The sequence below is a fragment of the Apteryx mantelli genome, chromosome 2 (assembly GCF_036417845.1).
Source record: "Apteryx mantelli isolate bAptMan1 chromosome 2, bAptMan1.hap1, whole genome shotgun sequence".
NCBI lineage: Eukaryota > Metazoa > Chordata > Aves > Apterygiformes > Apterygidae > Apteryx > Apteryx mantelli.
Window position 1 is genome coordinate 94,838,320 of NC_089979.1, and position 18,458 is coordinate 94,856,777.

The following is an 18,458-nucleotide window of genomic DNA, read 5'->3' on the forward strand; positions in this document are numbered from 1 at the left end:
CAGAAAGTGGATACTGTAAAAATGCCTAGAGGAGAGCAAAACTGTCAAGCAGTGGCATCTCTTTGATACCCGTTGTACATGGAAAATATATTAGACTCACTGAAAAATGAGGAAAAAAAAACAAAAGAGGGGATGAGATCTGTAAAGAAAACAGTTCAGTTTGTACCTTAAATAAACGTCAGGCTGTACTTGAGAAACTTCAAAGGGCATTCAGATTTCAAAGCATCTCTTAAGAAGAAGCAGACTGAGAAAATCAAGTTGGGAGGAAAAACTTTGCATTATTGCTAGCATAATTTCATCTGACATTCTAGTAGCCTCTGCAACATAACTGAACACTCTTATTCAGAGAGAGGGTTTTGTTGTTGATTTCTTTCCTGAAGCGTTTGTGTGACCTGTATGTTGTGGCACTTCAGAATGAAAACATTCCCTTCATGTAGTTCCGGAATGCATAGTAACTGTTCTTTATGTAGTATATTGTTTAATGCCAGTGTGTGTAAGGAGTGCTATCCTTATTGTCACTCAGTGTTCTCTGCAACACTGCAAGAGGATATAGATTATTTCAGTTGATGGCTGTAGATCTGTTTAACAGAATTTCTCATAGAGACTGTTTCCTAGCTGTTTTGCTTTGTTTTGTTTTGTTTTCTTAGCAGGCAGGGTAACATATGTAGCTGATTCTGCCTGCATCTAGGAGATCCAGGAAGAAACACCATTTTCACTTCTTTTTGAGTAACAGATACTGAAAGTAAGGCTTATATTCATAGCGTAATGTGTCTGAAACTACAAGCTAGAGTCTGACATTTTGATCTGCCCATTGTAAGAAAAAATTTATCCCCTGGGCAGCACTGGAGAGAAATAGTCTCACAGGTACTTCTTGTAGAACAGGCTGATATACCTGCATCATTCAGAGTCTGAAGAAGACAGAATTGTCCCTTGATACTCCAAATGAACCCAGGCAAGGTGTTTGCATAAGAAATAGCAAAATGTCTTCACTACTCATCCCACTTATCCCACTCCTGTCTTGTCACCTGCTGCAGATAGCCTGAGCAGTGGAAGGTGATGTGTGCCATCTAGGCCATGAGGTCTCTGGGGTGCAGTTTGACCACACGTTAGTTTGTTACAGACTAGCTTGGCAGGTAGTTTTCCTGGTTATTTTCTGAAGAAAGTATTGCACCTGTGTGGGAAGAAGGGATACAGAGACACTTTGGAAAATATAATCCCATTGCTCTAAAAAATATGGTTTTATAAGAGTCCTGAAATTTCCATCCCTCTGAATTAAAGAGTGTTCTACAATGAATAAATGTTCTATTATATCTGGGGGTAGGGAATAGGTAAGGTGGTTTCATTATGCTTCTTTAGAACAGACAGCTTTCTGTTCTTTACTATGTTCCAGATTTGATTTTCAAGCCAAGTGGTTTATAAATGTAGATAGTAATTCTGATATCAGAACTGGAGGCTCAAAGGAGATCTCAGTGTTTTATAGTATTCTAGAGACAATGCTGCTGTGAAAGGCTCAGCAGCACTGTGTAAGATAGTCCAATACTCTGTTCATCTAAATTTATCATCCTTTTTGCGGGCTTTTTTTTCATTAATTATCTGTCTGTTCTAACTCTACATTCTTTTTGGTTTCTGCTCCTTTTGCTGCTTCTATATCAGTGATTGGAACAATGTCCTCAGATCTTTGAGCTTTCCTTCAGGAGGTCACATTGGCAACTTTTTTTGCTTTCTTCTCTCCTCCTTCCCCCCACCTCCCTTTGTAGCATCCTTCTGTAGGATCCAGCCTTTCTGGACCTGTAGTTTTTAATGTTGTTTGTGATTGCACCATGCTCACTAGATTGCGTGACCCTGCAAAACTGTTAGCCTGTGTATTTGTGTATCTTGTGTTTATCGTCCTATGTTATCAGTACAGTCATTCATCTTCTTTGGCAGAACAGCTCCATCTTCTGTTTTATTCTGTGTTCTGGAACTGCAGGTTAGATAATCTATGCTTTGAAAAAGGTCACTGTTATTCCTACTTCCTATCTATTCAGTTTGCCAGTTTGCCAGTTTTGGCACTAGTAGGTGAGTGCTCTACACTGAATTGGTGACAATCTAGCCTAAAGAGTTGCCTCTCCAGTAGTAAGCAGTCCAAGGCTCCATAAAGCTGAAATTTTGCATTTTATATAGCCACCAGCATTCATCAGTTTGCCTCCAGTGTCAGGTTTTTTATTGCCCCATTCTTGATATATGGAACTCCAGCAGCCAAAAGTTCTCCCCTCAGGTCACTGAGTCATCCTTTGCTGTTTGATATTTTTTACAAAACTTTCTACAATTTGCCTCTCCTTGCCTACTAGAGACATTACTCATGCATTCTGCAATCTTTTGTTTGTTTGGAGCATTGTAGGTTTTATTTTCATTTCAGAGGGCCACCGTTCTATGTCATGTTTAAGTCTGATCATAGTTGTCTCAGAATCAGAGCCTCAGATAATAATATTGAATCAGATAATAATATCAAGTAACCAGTCATAATCAATAGAGTCTTTCCTTCAGTTCTCCCATGTGATTCTTGGTGTCGATAGGGATATCATTAGCCTGTTCTGTTTTCTTTTCCCTGTTTTTCTCCCTAGTGAGAGCAGTTTTTCCTCCTCTGTCGTATCTTGCCTTTCCTCCTGACCATTCCATTTGAGGATCTGCATGTTTTTCTGTCTTGCTTGCTTTGCTTTTTCCAGGTGACATGCTATCACCAGCAGTAATATCTCTTCTGAGCTGTCACTGCAGTATCAGCCAGCCTCTGCTCCCCTGATGGGTGGATTAATGTAGTATTTCCAGTGCAGAGAGGTAGAACAAGGGTGAACAGTGAGCAATGGCTCTGCTGCTTCAGGTGTAAAGAGCAAATGTGCCTGTCTCTGAGGAGCTCTTGCTTCTTGCACAAAGGGTGTCAGTTGTCTTTGATGGTGCAGTGGGTGTCTTTACAGTTCAGACCAGCGAGTAGAGTATGTTATGAAATGGATGTGTGTGGCCTAAGATACGGGTAACTCTAGCCGGCAAAATAACATTAAAATACTTTCCATTTGGAGATGGAATTTATACCAGCCAGACAAGCTGCGGAACAAACATCCCTTGTGCTTCTGCTGCTATGTTTGTGTGAGCTTGAAGGCTAACAAACAGGCAGGGAGCTCTGGCCTGCTCTGTTGGATAAAATAATAGTTTCCACTAATGATGAAGTTAGAACTAGTGGAATTTTTACAAAGCCAAAAGAACGCCTCAAAAAAATAAACCTTCATTTCCTCTCACCCCTCCCTGTCTGTTCTTTAATCTATACAAAGACTACAAACCACTGTGTAAGGACTTACAAAAACATCTTTTCTGAGGGGGAATATTCTGGAAGAGGCTGTTGGAATAGGGGTTGTACTTTTAAAAACTGGTGTCACAACTGTTTAACACTCTGCTGTGAATGGCCATATGTCTGTTCTTATAGACAAACATACCAGAAGGCTGGGCTGATCAGAAAAAAAAAAAGTGACCTTTTGCAATTAATTCAAATGGTATACCAAAATGAAAATGCAAATTGAAGAATCTTTATATCCCATTTATATTAGCCTAGCTTACAAGGCTGAAAACACAACATTGTTTTGCCTGGAAAATGTGCATAGGGAGCTGTTTTAGGCAGCTTGGGGTTTTCCTGATGTATTTTCCCATGCCCAGGGGAGGGATTTATTACATCTAATTACACATTTGAGATGATTGCTTTAGGGTAATGACCTGCATTATCACTGGCAGCAAATATTTACAATGTAAGCTAAAAAACATCACAAATATTCAATCAGTGTGGTTCTGTGTTGCCATCATCTGTTATAAAATGCTGAGGGATCTTGTGACAGTCCTTCAGTAGACTGTTAAGTTAAGAAGGGTCCTAGCCACAGCCCTTTTGAAAGAAAGTGGCTCCATTTAGACCCTATCCTCAATCATTTTCAACAAATATTATTCAGGCCATTTAAAAATAAGCTTTTTAAAAATTTGATATCTTACTAAAAATTTAAATCAGGTTGTCATGACTTTTAGCAAAAAGTCCATCAGCATTAGAACCTTGCTTGCTGTCTTGCTTTCTTATTCTGATTTGGTATAAAGTATTCCTGTGTCTCCACCCTTTTTTGGACTAGTAACCATCCCAGGCTGTGGCTGCTATAGCTATCCTTTAGCTGGAATGGACAACGCGTATCAAATATCTCAGCTAATCTCACTGGTAGGTTCTCCCCTCTCATTCTCCATGTGAAAAGGAGAACAACCTGAAAACTGCATCTCTGTTTGCTGCCTGAGGTATTTCTATGACCCACCTCTGTTAGTCACTGGAATGGGGTAGTAAGAGTGAAGCTGATTCCTTAACTGTTACTGACTAAATTATAAAGACAGATTCCTGTCATACTCCACTTTCCCTAGATGATGCAAAAGTCCAGTGTATCAGGTGATGTGTATAATCAACTCAGTCTTCTGAGAAGTTCTTTCATTATCCCCAGAAATGAGACTGGATTTCAGAGATTTCTCCCTGCGATATAGCCATATGAAAACTTGAATCTGAATATTCAAAGATATTTCAGATCAAGTAATGATAAACCGTGTGCAGAAAGGGCAGTCAACAGAAGTTTCAATTCCTGCTAAGGTCTTTCTTATTATCAGGAAAAATATATGCAGTTATAATCTATAGTGAGAGGTTTACATGATTTTCATGTGATAAATGGCCTGCTAGTCTCTGTTTTAAAATTAGACAGTTCAAGAACATGCATTTGAATCTTAAAATCGGTCTCAGACTCATAGGAGTGACTAGGGCTTAAGTGAGACTGAAAAGATCCATTGCCAAGAAGGTCACCACTGAAAATAAGAAATTTATTTCAGTCCCTTGTCTTCTGAACTATATAGCTATTTCTTTAGATTGTCAAAATATGTATTTTTAATAAACAAAACAACTTGCTAACTTTCTTTTGTTTCTTTCCTGTGGGTTTGGGTTGTTGCATTGTATAGAATACACTAATGGAAAAAATCTGTTCAATAAAAAATGTGATAGATATTTCATATAAAAAACATCTGGTCTGCCAAATATGTATCTTTCTATCTCCCTCACGACAAAAGAAAGTTTTCTGTTACTGAGATCCAGACCATAAAGACACTAACTCCCAATTAAATTAATGCAATGTTAAGTGCCTAAATAAGAATTTTAGTCTAGTGGCCCTAATCAGTATTATTTGTAAATTGATAATAACTCTTTCCAACAGCCATTCAAGAAAAGCACTTTAAGAAGCAAGGTGATCAAACAATAAAGGAAGACAATATATCTAACAAGACTGCTGTACAAGAAGGTGGACTTCTACTAGAAGTGAGTGAAAAATGCTGTCTTTTCTAGTTCTAAGTAATTTATGCAAATTGATGATATACTCGAGTAAATCCTTTGAGGCAACTTTGAGTAAATGGTCCATCTTGGTATGAGTCACTCAGTAATCACACTTGTGAGCACTTCTTGCAAGAGCAAAACTGACAGTCATGATAGTCCTGTTCAGTGTCTGTTTAGGCAGTGGTACTTTGCAACCTTACATCATCAGTGAAGTCCAGTGGGCAGTTTCACAGTTCTTTTTCATTTGGGGTGATAGCAAAGATTTGCTTTACTTGGCATGTATTTTGAGGGCACAAAGAGGAGCTTACCTGGTCTCTGGTCTGAGCTAAGATTATCCTGGGATATTTTAATTTATTCTACTTCCGGAACTCTGTGCTCTGAGGAAAGCTGTGTGTGCAGAAATTATTCTTTCTTTGTATTTCTTATCCCCTGTAGAATGACTTTATGTTGGCAGAGCAGCATAAAGGGGCCATACTGTAACTGAGAATTGGATCCATTATTCTGGCTGAAGAATTAATACTGCTGTGAACTACTGAACCAGTCAGAAGACAACAGCCCATCCCATTTACATCTGAATTTCAAACACATGATGCAACAATGCCTTTTATACACTGAGGATCCTTGGAAATTGCCATTTGATTAAGACTAAACATGTATAGTTGTTTTGGAGAGGGTAATGTTCATGTTCTAAAAAATCATGTTTTAATGACAGCTCTGAGGCACATGTAAATGTAAATGGAATAGTAACCTCCAGCAAATAAATGCTGCATACTATTAGAAAAAAGAGAAAGACATTTTATCATGGGATCCATTATCATAAGTTGTTCAAGTCTTTGGAATGAAAATTGGCACACAGCTTTTCCTCCTTTTAATACTTCAGAAGATTTTTGTTTTGTATTTCAAAGCAAATAATGTAGAGGCCTCTGTTTAGCTAGTGATAGTGCTAAAATGAGCTATTTGTCAGGTATTATTTACAATAATTACCATTCTTAAATAATAGGGAGTACAGGACAAAATAATGGTAAATATCGCAAGTATCTAAATTTTAATGATGCTCCCCCATCTTCAGTCTGTGCTTTGTTTGGTATATATTACATATGCACAAGTTATAATCATAAAAGATCTTTAAACAGTAGCCCTACTGCTACAGGCACATGGAGAGACCATTGATACGTATTTTCAAGTATGTTACGAAAAAATAATGTTACTGAAGATGCTAATGGTCTGCTTACCCTATAGAATGTGTCACATTCCTTTTGAATATATAGGAGATACTTAACCCTGGATCATATTTAATGTGGATCATTAATTGGATGATCAGCTGCATGTTAATATGAATATATTCACCAGGCTCTATTTATGGATATGGCTCAGCTAGAATAAGAGGGTGAATTTTCCTTGGGACTTGCTGGAAATGTTTTCTGGGCACTGAATTTGGCTCAAACACTCATTCACTGGGCATGGAATGTGATGAAAGTGTTTTTTTGTCGTTCAGCCAAGTTCACTGTTAGCTGTTAGGGACTGTGGAGTTTTAACTAAGTAGTTTCATTTGTGATTCCTTCTCAGGAGAAGCCAACAGACTTGCTGGTGGTTGCTATGCCTTGTATAGTGACTTGTGAATCTAGCCATTTTATTGGCTCTCAAAAGATATTTTGCAGCTGTCAAAAGGGGTTTTCCTTTTCATAACACTATCCTTCACTGTGTAACCTCTCCTAGATGCTTCTCTGTTACAAACTTGGTTAATTTGAATCCCCAAATATGTGTGAATAATGCTGTTCCTGACTGAAATGTTAATGGAAAACCAGGGATAGTTGCATTTTTTTTCTAGTGGATGGAGTTACTCTGCTTTATGTATAGACAGAAGAATGGAATAACAGGAACCCTAATTACTGGTAAATAATTTATCTCTGCCTCTGCAGTCTTGGAACAATGCAGTGCTTCCCCTTTCAGCTTAAGAGAAAACAATGGAATTAGGCTGTCTTTAAAGTACATTTCAAATGCTTTTTATTTTTAAAGACCTCTACCACAACATGTGTTTTTTATTTAAGATTTTGTAGAGATATTTTTACAGCTATAATCAAATAGCTTTCATCAGCAATAATAGAATAAACAATGATACCAGTTTTGTCAAAGACTTTTTTAGTGGAGCACAGCAGGTATCAAAATAACTAATTTCTTCCAGTGTATTAAGTTTTAGAAACACTTCTCCTTCTGGATAGGAGACTCTTTGCTTGCCATCCTTCTATTTCCTTTTGGAGGGAAGACAAACGAAGGTCTAATGACAAAAGCCCAATTTAATTAATGGTCTTTTCTTTGGAGACTTCAGGCTCCAACTATTTGCAGTAATGATTTTTAACTTTGCACTTTCTAAATATTTTCCAAGACAGGTGGTTTTGCAACCCTTGTGCCACATGCATTCTGGCAAAAAGGGCCACATTCAGTTCCTGAAGTCCATTACTGAAAACTTAAAGAACACTGAGCCAAACTCTTAACCAGAAAAGTGGGAAAATAAATTATATTGGCAGTCAATAAATCACAGAATCACAGAATCACAGAATCGCTGAGATTGGAAGGGACCTCTGGAGATCATCTAGTCCAACCCCCCTGCTCAAGCAGGGTCACCTAGAGCACATTGCTCAGGATTGCGTCCAGGTGGGTTTTGAATATCTCCAGAGAAGGAGACTCCACAACCTCTCCGGGCAACCTGTTCCAGTGCTCTGTCACCCTCACAGTGAAAAAGTATTTCCTCATGTTCAGATGGAATTGTCTGTGTTTCAGTTTGTGCCCGTTGCCTCTTGTCCTGTCGCTGGGCACCACTGAAAAGAGTCTGGTCCCATCCTCTTGACACCCTCCCTTAAGATACTTGTACACATTGATAAGATCTCCTCTCAGCCTTCTCTTCTCCAGGCTAAATAGGCCCAGCTCTCTCAGCCTTTCCTCATAAGAGAGATGCTCCAGTCCCCTAATCATCTTTGTAGCCCTTCACTGGACTTGCTCCAGTAGTGCCACATCTCTCTTGTACTGGGGAGCCCAGAACTGGACACAGTACTCCAGGGGCGGAACGCAACTACCCCCCTACACATCTCGGGCCCAAAGCGTGGCAGAGCGCAACTACCTGCCCCCCCCCCCCAGGCCCAAAGTGTGGTGGAGCACAACTATCCACCCCCCCCCGCACACACAAAAACACCTTATCTCAGGCCCCAGCTGACCGCAAATAACTAACAGCACCCAGGACTGACCAGGAGGAACTAGGCGATACTGGTTGCAACTGGTGAGGCCAGAAATGGGCATGAGGTCAGCAAAAATGTATATTTTCCCCAACACAGCATGAGATCAGCAAAAAAGGTATATCTCCACACCAAATATTGTATGTCCATGAGTCAAACTCCGTGCCCATAAATAGTGCTGCAGCCTAGAGCCCACTGAACTCCTGCATGGCAGCGGGCTGCATGGCAGCGGGCTGCATGGCAGTGAATCTCCCCTTGAGTTGGGATGCCTCTCAAGGTTACTCTCCTGGAGTTAAGAGAACCTCCGACAAGAAACCGTTGGAGTGGTAAGAAACTGAGACTCGGGCACTAACAAATGTGCAGTAATATTTGCTTGCTATGACTACACTGTATGGCCATCTTCAATAAATCTGTTTGCAATAAACCCAGAGATAATAATAATAAACTGCCAATAACCAATAACCTTCCTCCCCCCCTTTGCACCCGCGACAAGTACTCCAGGGGTGGCCTCACCAGGGCTGAGTAGAGGGGGAGAATCACCTCCCTTGACCTGCTGGCAACACTCTTCCTGATGCACCCCAGGATACCATTGGCCTTCTTGGCCACAAGGGCACATTGCTGCCTCATGCTTAACTTGGTGTCCACCAGCACTCCCAGGTCCTTCTCCGCAGAGCTGCTTTCCAGCAGGTCCACCCCCAACCTGTACTGGTGCTTGGGGTTATTCCTCCCTAGGTGCAGGACCCTGCACTTGCCTTTGTTGAACTTCATGAGGTTCCTCTCCGCCCACCTCTCCAGCCTGTCCAGGTCTCTCTGAAAGGCAGCACAGCCCTCTGGTGTATCAGCCACTCCTCCCAGGTTTGTATCATCAGCAAACTTGCTGAGGGTGCACTCTGTTCCTTCATCCAGGTCACTGATGAAGAAGTTGAACAAGACTGGACCCAGTACTGACCCCTGGGGGACACCGCTAGCTACAGGCCTCCAACTAGACTCTGTGCCGCTGATCACAACTCTCTGAGCTCTGCCATTCAGCCAGTTCTCAATCCACCTCACTGTCCACTCATCTAACCCACACTTCCTGAGCTTGTCTATGAGGATGTTATGGGAGACAGTGTCGAAAGCCTTGCTGAAGTCTAGGTAGACAACATCCACTGCTCTCCCCTCACCAACCAAGCCAGTCCTTCCATCATAGAAGGCTATCAGGTTGGTTAAGCATGATTTCCCCTTGGTGAAGCCATGCTGACTACTCCTGATCACCTTCTTTTCCTCCACATGCTTGGAGATGGCTTCCTTGCTCCATCACCCTTCCAGGGATGGAGGTGAGGCTGACTGGCCTGTAGTTTCCTGGGTCCTCCTTCTTGCCCTTTTTGAAGACTGGGGTGACATTGGCTTTCTACCAGTCTTCAGGCACCTCTCCTGTTCTCCAGGACCTTTCAAAGATGATGGAGAGTGGCCTAGCAATAACGTCCGCCAGCTCCCTCAGCACTCGTGGTGCATCCCATCGGGGCCCATGGATTTGTGGGTGTCAAGTTTGCTTAAATGATCGCTAACCCACTCCTCCTCCACCAAGGGAAAGTCTTCCTTCCTCCAGACTTTCTCTCTTGCCTCCAGGGTCTGGTGTTCCTGAGGGCTGGCCTTAGCAGTAAAGACTGAAGCAAAGAAGGCATTCAGTAACTCTGCCTTCTCTGCAGCCTTCGTCACCAGGGCACCCACCCCATTCAGCAAAGGGCCCACATTTTCCCTAGTCTTCCTCTTGCTACTGATGTATTTGAAGAAGCCCTTCTTGCTGTCCTTGACATCCCTTGCCAGATTTAATTCCAAACGGGCCTTAGCCTTCCTCGTCACATCCCTGCATACTCCGACAACGTTCCCATATTCCTCCCAAGTGGCCTGATCCCCTTTCCACTTTCTGTATACTTCCTTCTTCTGGTTGAGTTTTGCCAGGAGCTCCTTGCTCATCCACGCAGGTCTCCTACCTCCTTTGCTTGACTTCCTACTCATAGGGATGCACCAATCTTGAGTTTGGACGAAGTGATCCTTGAATATTAACCAGCTCTCTTGAACGCCCCTTCCTTCTAGGGCTGTAACCCATGGGATTCCTCCAAGTAGGTCCCTGAGGAGGCCCAAGTTTGCTCTCCTGAAGTCCAGGGTTGCGATCCTACTTAGTGCCCTGCTGCCTCCTCGCAGGATCCTGAACTCCACCATCTCGTGGTCACTGCAGCCAAGGCTGCCCCCGACCTTCACAGCTTCCACCAGTCCTTCTTTGTTTGTTAGTACGAGGTCCAGCAGCACACCTCTCCTTGTTGGCTCCTCCACCACCTGTGTCAAGAAGTTGTCACCAATGCTCTGCAGGAACCTCCAGGACTGTTTGTGCCTAGCTGTGTTGTCTTTCCAGCAGATATCGGGGTGGTTGAAGTCCCCCATGAGAACCAGGGCCTGGGATCGTGAGGCTACTTCCAGCTGTCTGTAGAAGGCCTCATCGACTTCCTAAATCCAGATAGAATTTATGGGGTGTGGTGGTGGGGTGGAGAAACACAATAAAACTGTGACTTGGAAAAATCAGAATGAATCACTGGCAGGCATCTTGGCAATAGTCTTGATCCCTGTACTCATCCCATGGCTGTTAGCCACCTCTTATTCTTTCCTCCAGCTATGCTGCACTCACAATCTTAAGTCCAGACTCAGAGTCCAGACTGATGTGCAGGTCATGTCTCATCCCAAAGGGATGCATATTTTCCACGTGTTATACTATCCTAGCTGCTCTGCTGTTGAGAGGGAGGCTCTCTCCGGATCTTTTTTTTTTCAGTGATGTGCAGTCAGACAGTGGCCCCATCCTTTATCATCACTGACATTGCTTCTTGCGTAATCATCACCCATCTATTAACCACCATCCTGTCAACATTGCCGCTTTAACTTTATTGACCACCCCACAGCTGTTTTTGCAGTTCTTTTGCTCATTATAGAAGAATCACTGATGTTCAAGTTTCTGTCTCAGTCCTTGCTACTGAAGGAGATATCTTGATGGTGTTTCTTTCTTCTCTTTCTTCTTTGTCTCATCTGGTGCTCTTCTCTTCCACTGTTGGAGGCTGCAGCACAGAATTTATGGTATCTCTGTCTCCAGACATACTGGATGTAATTCTTTTCAGGTGTGAAAATAGTGTTTTATGTTCAAAATGTGACAAATTTATTTTCATTTTAAATGAAATCTGGATGGTGTAGGTGGCCCCCAGACAGATGCTGATGGAATAAGACTGGCTGGTTCTGTCATGCCCCGTCTCTCTGATGAATACTGATAAAGGCCAGACCTGGCCTATTTAGGCAGTTGAGTATTCACCAGCCATTCACGCTCCTTCAGGGAAGGTCCATTTTGTTTTCAGGATGTTCCAGCCCGCTCTTTTCCCAGTTCCTAGACAGATTTCCACCATGAGTCCTCTGCTCTTAAGGCTCCAGGGCACAAGAATCACATTTCAGTGGTTTTGTCTCATGTTTTTCTTTATGGTTGTTGTGAAGATAGCAGTCATCACACTATCCTGGTATTTATTATTCAATGATACTGTAAGCTTGCTCTTCCTGAGCAGTGATAGTTAGCTATTTTCATGCCTGAGTTACCTTTTCCTACTAAAATTAAATAGGAACTTATGACTGAATAATAAGGTATCAGATTTGGTCACTACTTCACTATAAAACCCAAGTGTGGCAGCAAGAAATGCAAGGACCTTTCAGGCATAATTTGAATTGTATCCTAGAAGGGTGACTGTGCAGGCTCAGCATGTCTACACACTGATGAAAAAAGAACCCTTCGCTTATTTTTTTCTACATATTTTAGAGTGATAACAGGCTCCCTTATGAAAGTCTCCATGGCATTCCACTGATGCCTAAATCACCTGCTCTTTGAATTAGAACATCTGCACCTCCCTGGTTTTGCAGCCCACTCCATTCTTCTGGAGCATCTGGTGGTAACAACTCTAATCTTTATTCTTTTTAGCATGTCAGGAGACTAGGTCCAGGAGACGTGCATTCAGTGTATATGCTTAGCAGCAGACTGCTGAATGTTTTGCAATCTTTTGTTCATATCAAAGAAACTTCAGGTGTTTGTTCTGGTGGACACAGGACAGACTTCTTAATTTTCACCAATGACAGAAAAAGCAAATTATTGATACTTTATATATTAACTTTGTTAGTCTGTATAGCAAAGGTCTCATTCCCCATCCTTACTAAACAGTACTGTGATTACACCTTATTTAGATGCCTAGCATCTTAAAAATCATCTTAAAATCATAAGCATATGCCCTAGTATTAAAAAAAAATTCTTCAGAATTATGCCTCTCTTCAAAAGTGGAGAAAAACAGTGAAAGGTAGCCTTGATGGTGCTGCACTTAGATTTCTCCGCTGGTATCAATAATCTCAGCTCCATTGTATTGTGCACTTAATCATTTAAAGCCAGATCTTTCAAACTGAGTTTCTATGTTTTGTAGGCATGCTTTTGTTCTATCATCTGGCAGATGGATGACTTGAGATATAACTAACATGATAGATCACACCTGTGAACTCCTTTATGCATTTTTATTTTTTAGTTCCATATCATGGGTTTGGGTACTATTGTGAACAGGAATTTTTGGGTCAGGCTCAGTGGTTCACACTGAAGTCAATGAGGGTTTTTTCATTAGTTTTAATACCAGAGAAAGCTTGAGTCCACTTACTCAAAACCAGTGAAAGTCAGTGGGCGTTTTTATCTAGGTAAAGGATTCGTGATTTGATGCAATGCAAGCCTGAAGCCTATTACTTAACATTATGTAGTTACTTTAAAAGTGGCTGCAAAAAGTAAGATTTCTGGGAGTTACTTCGAAGAGAGATGTGTATGTGCACATTTTGGCACTGAAGGGTATTTCCAGGTGGCCCTACTAACTGTTTGAACTAGAGTTCAAGTTTCATTCCAAGGGAGTTGGAAAATAATACATTAGAAAACATCCTATTGGTGCTGTTCTTCACTCTACATAAGGAAACAACATAGGAAACCTTTTCCCTACTTGGTTTCCTGTAATTTTTTTAAACTTGTTAGTGTAATTCCACTTCCTCCTTCCAAACTTTATATAATCAGTTCTTGATAAAACTGTGGTCTTGAAAAAGTATTCTAGCTTGAATTTCAGTCTGAGAGCAAGAGATTTTGCTCTTCCTGTTATTTTTTAATTTAAACTTGAAAAGGAAAATTAGGAGTCAGACAAAAGTGCATGGTTGTTATAGGGGACTATGATCAAGGCACAGACTTCCGAAATCAAAAGCTGATAGAGAAAGACTTTTTGTTTTGTTCCGGTCTTGAGTTCCTTCTCAGCTTCCAGCAGTGCTGACTGTCTTAGCACAGTCCTTCTAAAGTAAATCGTGTTAGAGCATGATACAGTGCTTTACCTTGTAATCTGTTGGTTTAAAATATGGCCATTAAGATAGGAAGTTCTTACAAAGAGGTCATAGTCTCAGGGCATTTTCTTTTGCAGTTAATGCAACTTTTAAAAGTTACCCAAATAACCGTTTTGCTTTCCTTGGTTTTCAAACATGAACATTCTCCCAATATTTTGGACATGATCTAATCTGACATTAGTCACTTGGGATGACTTACAGAGAATATATCCATGAAAAAAAGAGCAATAAAGAGGGTCAGGAGTTACTTACCATCTTTATCACATGCATACATTCACTTTTTTCTTGGCAGGGGCAGGCAAAACACAAAGGAACTTTTCAGAGGTCCTGGCCTTTTTTTTTTTTCCTTTGCAAATAAGCATATTTTTAAAATCCAGACTTGAAATTTGGCATGGGAACAGCCTTGCACAAAATATCCTTTCTGCTGTTTAAACAAATAACTAATGTTCTCACTTTTTCCTTTTTTTTCTTTTCAAACAAATCTAGACAGAAAAGCTTGTGACTTCTGAATACCATTTGATCTCTACTCCAGTCCTTACTGCTACTGTTACTATTGTAATGATCATGTTGCCATGATGCTTAGGATTCTTAGTTACAGGCTGTAGCATCATTAGCTTTGACAGTGTACCACAACAAAAGAAAAAGATGTGGTCCCTTTCCTCCAGATCTTGCAATCTAAGTACAAGACGAGATGACAGATGCATTCCAATGGACAAAAGAGCACATGGAAATAATGAGGCAAATTTGTAACCATGATATCAGTAGTCATAGTATATGAGCAGCTTGACCTTTGTCAGGACTTTTGTATGAGTTTTAAGGAGGAACTTGGGGGAGAAAAATGAGGTACATGTGCAGATGCCTGTATGGAACCTTTCAGAAATGTGGGAGACATGATTAAGTGTCTGTTTTCAAATCTTGCATATGAGCGATAGAGATAGTGGACAGATCAGAGTCAGTACTCAACTTCTCCAGCATCGAATGAGAGATTATAATTGAGGGAGGAACAGCCTGTGAATGGATTGAAAATCAGGATAAGCAACTTATGTTTAATGTGTTAGAGAAGGGGGAACCAGCAGCCAGCCCAGGTACGCAGAGAGGAGAGACAGTCAACATTGTTGGTGTTTTGGACTGGTATCAGAAAAGTCAGCTTCCATTTGTCAGGGCAGAGGGAAATGTGGCAATGTTTCAGATGTGATATGATACATCTCTGCCTAGCTGAGAATTTTAGGTGTACTGATGAATGGAGAAGCTGTTCATTAGCACTGTTATACATAAAGAATCAATAAGCTTTGGACATAGACCAGATGTGAATCCAAATTTAAGATCATTATTGCTCTCCTGCTCTTATCTCCAGACTGTTCATTATAGCAAACTCCACCCTAGCTTACTCTTCGCAACCGCTTCCTCTCTTTCTGCTCATGCTACTTCAGTGCCTCTGGAGACAATCCAAAGACCACATGACTTCCTCCGCAACAAAACATATTCTCCTGTTTCAACTAAATTAGCTTTTTTCCCCTACTGACTTCAGAACTAATCCTTGGCAAGTATACTCTCCAATCAATATTCAATATATATTCAAGCACCATGTCATATAGAACCACTGGGATATAATCTGTTACTAGAACTGGTCTACTTGCATTCAAGTAACTAAGTCAATCATAATACACTGTCCTTTTCATGCAAGTTTCTTTGGGAATGTTTTATCTTTGGGAAGTGTCCTATTTTTTAAGATGGCAAAGTGAGGTATTGTAAAAATAAAATAATTAAACAGATGCTTAAAATAATGGCTACATTCATAGATAATTCACATTTTACAACCTAAACTGGGTGAAATTATAAATTAGTAGCCTAATCTCTATTTTTAGCTGACATTTGCTTCCAATATATTCATCATTCTCAGCTCAGGAAAGCTGAAGAGCTTCAGCCTATCTACCTTCTCAGTAATGCAAAGTGATAATCTATAAAGCGGATTCATGCAAGATTGTATGTTGTCTTAAGAATTTTTGCAAAGTTGACAATATTATAGTGATTTGGTTTTGTGGATATGAAGGTTTCATAAGAAAAAAATATGTATTTCACTAGAAATACTGGGTACATTTCAATTTTACTTTTTGCCCACCTCAGTTCATAAAACTCGAACATGGTATTTGACAAGTTTGAACTGAAAAGAAAATGGGGTATTAAAAAAAACATTAAATATACAGTTTTCTAGTTGCAAGGATATAGTATTTATTTGGAGAAAGGAGGACAGATCAGATAGGAATCCTTCAAATAGTTCTCCTGTCTCAGAAATTTCAAGAGAAATGATGATCATCTTGACAAATGTCTGCTCAAACTAAAGCAGAGACTCACAGAAGGGTTCCAAGGGTTCATCTTGTCTGTAAGTCAGCTTGAGCTTAAGCTTTGCAGCTGTTGTTGCTGCTGTTTAGATGATTGGTCTCTTCTAACTTTCAATCCTTACCTTCTTCCACCGTCCTTCACCTATATCTAGATTAGTGAAAGAATTGCTTGTCTGTTGGCAACATTAAATTCTTTCCTAGCAGAATCAACACCTGTTGACAGTGTGGGATAGTGTATGTTTTATCCAGGGTACTTATGGGTTCCAAAACATGCATAAGATGTACAATAGCACAGTAAGACAGTTCCCACAGTCAAATTCTGGAACACCACATTCTCTAAAAACTCCACTGTCTTGAAAGGGTGTTTAAAAACATTGATGTTTTAGCATATATTATTGAACAGCATGTGAAGTACAGATTGGTTTGCTTTCCTTTTCCCTCTAAAAATATTTCTGTCTCAGAAAATGTAATGTATAGTGATAAATACTAACACAGAAAAATTGTGCTCTGAAATTAGGACATTACATTCTGCTCCTTTACAGTATATAGGCTGCAATATTGTCTCTTTTAGGTTTTGATTTATTACAAAAAGAGATGTCTGCCATTCACACTAGGTTTCAGTTTGTAAGTATGAATAAAAGTCAGTTATGGATGGAACATTATGAGAGCTCCTTCTCTCAGGACCTGATATACTTGCATGTAAAAAGCACTGCAAATTCCAGACATTTGATACTTACATATGTCTAATTGTCCAACACATAGAATAAATATTTAAGACTTTTCAGTAAGTTATTATTTCTGTGGAAAATAATGAGTAATCTTACTACATTTGTAGAAATTGTACAAAGGCTACCTAACTGAATTTGTTATCACAAGTGCAGAGTAGTGAGCAATTAATGCTATATTTTGAGTCTTCTCAAGTGGAATTAATCAGGCTTGCATGTTCTGTATTGAAAGGGTTGAAGAGAAGACTGAAATGCCAAAAGCAGCTGCAGAACTCAGAAAGAATGAAGGGCTAAACTTGCACTGAAGATATGATATTGCCCCTTTCCTCCCATCTCTGAATATAACATCTGCTTTTGAGGAAATGAAACCTGAAACTGTATAAGTCACTATAAAGGTTGTTTCTATTTCCAAATGTAGTCCAGGGCATAGTATTTGTGAAAGCAGGGTTCCATTACTGGAAGAGCACACATTAATTTTTATATTCAACATCATGATTAATGAGGAAGCTCAATGAAAAAGATATGCAAAATTACATCAGATTTTAGTATTCTTTTATGATAATTGCTTTTGTAAGTGATGTCTTACTCACCCAGGTATTCATTAGCATATGCAGTAATCATCATACATATATGTATGTATTAATAAATAAAATGTGTTTTTTGTCTGAAAATCTTAGCATTCATACTTTGAAATGCTGCTTTAGATTACTATAAATAGTCCCCTTTCCTTGTTTAATGTCATTACTCTCAGGTAATATTCCTATACTCACTTCCTATACAAAATCCTAATTGTTAATGTGAAGAAAAGAATCATGTTTTTTCACAATCAGATATGAAAAATCCGCCAAACCTGGCCAAAAACATTTTTGGTGTTAATAATTTTTTCTATACAAGCATGCCATGTAACAAATCTGTACTGAGGTATTTGGTGTCACCTATGAATTTACTTTTGCAGCAACAGATAAAAAACTTGCCCTAATCTGTCTTTAAGCTATTAGTCATTAGTATTGCTCTGCTCTGGAAGCACATAGCATAGTCTGTATTCTAATTTTCCATGTTTAGTACTTGTAAAAACAATTGGTTTCAATTGGCATGTATCTCTTTCTGGAATGTACTATATTATCTTTCTGCAAATACGAAGTCAAATGATGCTTCAGATCAGCCTATATATAGCTCTTGTTTCTCAGTGCCATCTGTGTCAGAGTGGTTGTTTTTGAGGGCCTGGCCCCATTGGAGGCCAGAAGCTAATAAGAAATAAGAAATAATAAGAAGAGAGGCCCTACCCCAAGGACTTGATGCAGACCAAGCAAGCTTAGTTAAAAAAAGCTTAGCTTGGAAGGAAAGTGTAAGAAAGGAAAAGCTATATTTACAGTTATGCACCATGCCATCAAAATAACTC

At 40.0% G+C, this 18,458-nt stretch overlaps 1 protein-coding gene across 1 annotated transcript in view; it reads left to right on the top strand.

The window, feature by feature from the left end:
• Window positions 1–18,458, top strand: part of AHRR (aryl hydrocarbon receptor repressor) — a 96,458-nt gene that overhangs the window by 58,939 nt on the left and 19,061 nt on the right. Inside the window, exon 4 of the mRNA XM_013957737.2 lies at window positions 5,244–5,344. Coding sequence (XP_013813191.1) covers window positions 5,244–5,344 — 101 coding nt within the window. The remainder of the gene's footprint in view (window positions 1–5,243; window positions 5,345–18,458) is intronic.